Below are 3,868 nucleotides of genomic sequence, written 5' to 3' on the forward strand. Positions count from 1 at the left end.
ATGCTAGGTTTATTTTAATTTCTATCAACCAAATTTACTCACAAGGCTTTTTTTAAACCTAGGGCTATAGTAGAACACGTTTGCCCAGAGTACCATGTAGTGGGACTGAACCTGAGACAACATCTTTAGGAACAAAGCTTCTTAACCACACAACCATGCTTTTCCTTAATTTATATCTATAACATTGATAGACTTCCAAGGAATAGACTCCTGTTGATGTCACTTTGAAGAGATCAGAAATGCTGCAATGTCTCCTCTAGACCAATAAAAGGACATGAATTTAGAATCGCAGTTGTATTTAAGAGCAGCCATGCATCCTGCTCCCTGGAGAGAATGTAATCGATCTGGCTGGTGTAGCCACCTGGTTAGTAGGTTATCAGGTGCCTGGTCAGCTTCCTGAAGTTGGTGTTGCAGATCAATAGGTTATTTGCATTGCAAAACTCCAGCAGCCTTGTTCCCTCTTCATTTTGTGAACCAATTCCATGGTCTGCATGTATACCATTGAAAATATCAGGCTGCCGTCTGACATGCCCATTGAAATTCCCAGCCAAAAAATGAGATCCTTGACATTCATCTTAGAGGTAGCCTGCAGGAGAATATCATAAAAATGGTCCTTCTGTTCATTTAGTAAGCCCACTTGTTGGGCATAAGAAGGGATAATTGATGCTATGCTATTCTGCAAGACTAGCCTGAGCTTAAGCACTCTATCACTCACTCTGACTACCTCTATGACTTTATCCACCTATTTCCCTGCAAGAAGTATGGTCACACCGCCCACCCCATCACTGTTACCTTTCCAAAAGATTTTATACCTATGTGTCTGGCCTGTAAGGAACCTGGACGAAGCTCCTCTCCACTCTTTACCTCTTGGATGTAGCATACATTAACACACGACCATTGAAGCAGCTCAGCAATCTCACTAGACCTACATTTCAATGTGCCTACATTAACAGTGCCAACCCTGAGAACTGGGTAAGGGGTGCAAGAGGGAACATGGGCAGGAGAGATGGTATTAGGCACCTGAAAAGACAGTTTCAGTGATCGTTTGGTAACAGACATGTCACATCAGTTCGTCTTGCTTTAACATACCATCATTTAAACATGTTAAAATTGTTCTCCATGTTGGTAGCGAGTAGTGTCGTAAATATAAGAATTACTGCTGCTAATATAAATAGGCCAATGTATAAATTTATTAATTATATAGAGGATCTGCTATTGGTTAGTCCATTATATATAGGGAGAAAGAAGTAGGTGGTTTGTTAATTTACTAATAATTTCCTAAGTAACATATCACCTTTTGGTGCATGTAGTAGTGTGGGCGATTGTTGGCAGTGGGGAAGGAGGGACGAAGGTATGCAAGTCTTCTGGTACAGAAGTGAGGCAGAGTTCTGGTATTGAGAATAGATTCCCGGTATAGGTGGTGGGAGTGAGAATGGGCAGACATATTGTGGACAAGCAATGGTCAGTTTACTATTATTGGGGAGAGAGACATGACAACAGAGAGACATAAGTAAAACAAGAATGCATACAAATTTTAACAGTGGCCAGTTTGCTATCATTGAAGAGAGGGACATAAATAAAACAAGAACGCATACAAATTTTACCAATGGCCAGTGTACATATGCACATACATGTATTTTGAGATCAGGTGTCGCTTATATTTCAAATGAGTTAAAATATAACTGAAGCCAAAAGAAAAACGCCATGCCTATGTTAAATTTGAACTTCTAGTGTATATTGTAATCAAGAGTCCATTTCTTTATGCACTCAGTAACACTGTTTTCACTGTGACCACTATAGCAATATCTTCATTATGCACTAATTGTTAATTGACTTAGAATAACATTTAGTGCTGCAGTTTGTAGTTAGAAATTAATGCATACCCTAAGGAAAACCAGGTGTGTATTCATTTGTATTTACAAATTTGGGGGAATAGGCTGTTTGAAGTATAGATAAAAATCTTTTGCAGTGTTGCTTTTATTGTTGGTTGTTCTTGTTGATAAGTGAACAACAAAGTTTATGCATGCAAAAGTTCAAAGACCTAAACACAGCAGGGGTGGTGGTGCTAGATGACTAGTTTGATTAATATCAATAATAACAGAGTGGGCATAAGATCAAACTCCCATTAAAACATTGTAAAAGGTTGGCTTAAGAAATCAAAAAGCAAAGAAAGTGATAAAACTAAGCTTATATATACTTGCATACACATTACATATACATTACAGTATATAACCTTCATGCACAAACAGTATGCAAGTTAAAAGTAGAAAGAAAATATGCTAATAAATTAGATAGGAAGTATATGAAATTTAATTTATTGATATTTCAAAGAATTCAAAACAATATTGTACTTTATAAATAGAAAATAACAATTAACCTTAAGATCTGGCTTTGGGTCTGCGCTACTTTATGATATCCAACTTGAAGAGTCACTGTAAAGAAGAAAAAAAAAATAATGAAATGAAATATAAGAATTTATATAAGTGTTGTAACGTAATTGCGATGCACAATAAATAAGATAAGCAGACAACAATAAAAACAATGTAACAAACTAAAAAATTTCCATATCAACAAATATCAAGAGCAGTGCTTTCTTTTTTTTTGCAAAGCACTTATCACACACATATAATATAATATATATATACATATATTGTTTATATATTACACATCCTCGTTTATATAGTATCATTATAATCATCATCATCATCGTTTAACGTCCGTTTTCCATGCTGGCATGGGTTAGACAGTTCGACTGGGATCTGGGAAGCCAGGAGGCTGCACCAGGCTCCAATCTGATCTGGCAGTGTTTCTACAGCTGGATGCCCTTCCTGACGCAAACCACTCCGAGTGTGTATATACATATTTATTTAATTAAAGCATATATATTTCTGTTACTTACCTTACGTATGTATACACATGTCTACCTATCTACCAAGCATTCTATGTGTGTATGCACATGTGTGTGTGCATGTGTCTGTGTGCATGCATGTGTACACCTGAGTATGTGAAAGTGCAAAATACAATGAAAAATAAAGCAACTGACACAAATATATCGAGAAAACAGAGTAACATAAATTATAGGATAATTAATCAATAGAAGCTTCTATATTGCTGTAATTAATGTTTACGAAGTCATTTTATTGAACAAAAAGAAAATTGATAAATGAGGTGGTAATTATTTTCTTCATTTAGCTTAGAGATTTTAATGTTAGGTTTCCTGAGCAGCCTGCCCTCTGCTCCACTCCCACTCATATTGATTTTTTTTTATTGTTGATACTACATATATATATATATGTACACACATACAGCACACACACACACACAGACAAACATATGCACATACATACACACTCAAATTTATACATATTTATCTGTGTGTATACTTGTACACGTATACACACAAGCCTTGTGATTCTGAGAAGAAATTATACAAACAAAACAAAGCAAAAAAAAAGAAAAAATGAAATTATCCCATTCCCACCCCATACCTACCCAGTAAATATTTCAGAGAATTCAATCAGGAGTGAATGAATGAAAGCAAATGAAATTCATCACAAAGATGTAACCTTTAAAATAATTTTTTTCATCATATGTGCATGGTTAATTGCAATGAGGCTAATTTTAATCAACCACATACATGTGTGTGTCCGTGTGTGTGTGTAACAGATATATATATATATATATATATATAAACAAATAATAAATGAGTATATACATATATACGTACAGGTATGCGCATACCTACGTCTACCTGTATATATAGGTGCATATCTGGGTACAGGGCATTGCAAACAAAACGTAGACAAGAAAATAATAATAACCAGAGTACAGAAAACACACAAGCCACATAGAGAACATTTTCCTTCCA

At 35.4% G+C, this 3,868-nt stretch overlaps 1 protein-coding gene across 7 annotated transcripts in view; it reads right to left on the minus strand.

The window, feature by feature from the left end:
* LOC106867251 (uncharacterized) overlaps nt 1–3,868 on the minus strand; it is a 435,591-nt gene that overhangs the window by 49,053 nt on the left and 382,670 nt on the right. For all 7 annotated transcript variants that reach the window (XM_052974909.1, XM_052974912.1, XM_052974910.1 and 4 more), the window contains one exon: nt 2,378–2,432. In XM_052974909.1, the coding sequence (XP_052830869.1) occupies nt 2,378–2,432 (55 nt within the window). The remainder of the gene's footprint in view (nt 1–2,377; nt 2,433–3,868) is intronic.

This window comes from Octopus bimaculoides, chromosome 19 (assembly GCF_001194135.2).
Source record: "Octopus bimaculoides isolate UCB-OBI-ISO-001 chromosome 19, ASM119413v2, whole genome shotgun sequence".
Classification (NCBI taxonomy): domain Eukaryota; kingdom Metazoa; phylum Mollusca; class Cephalopoda; order Octopoda; family Octopodidae; genus Octopus; species Octopus bimaculoides.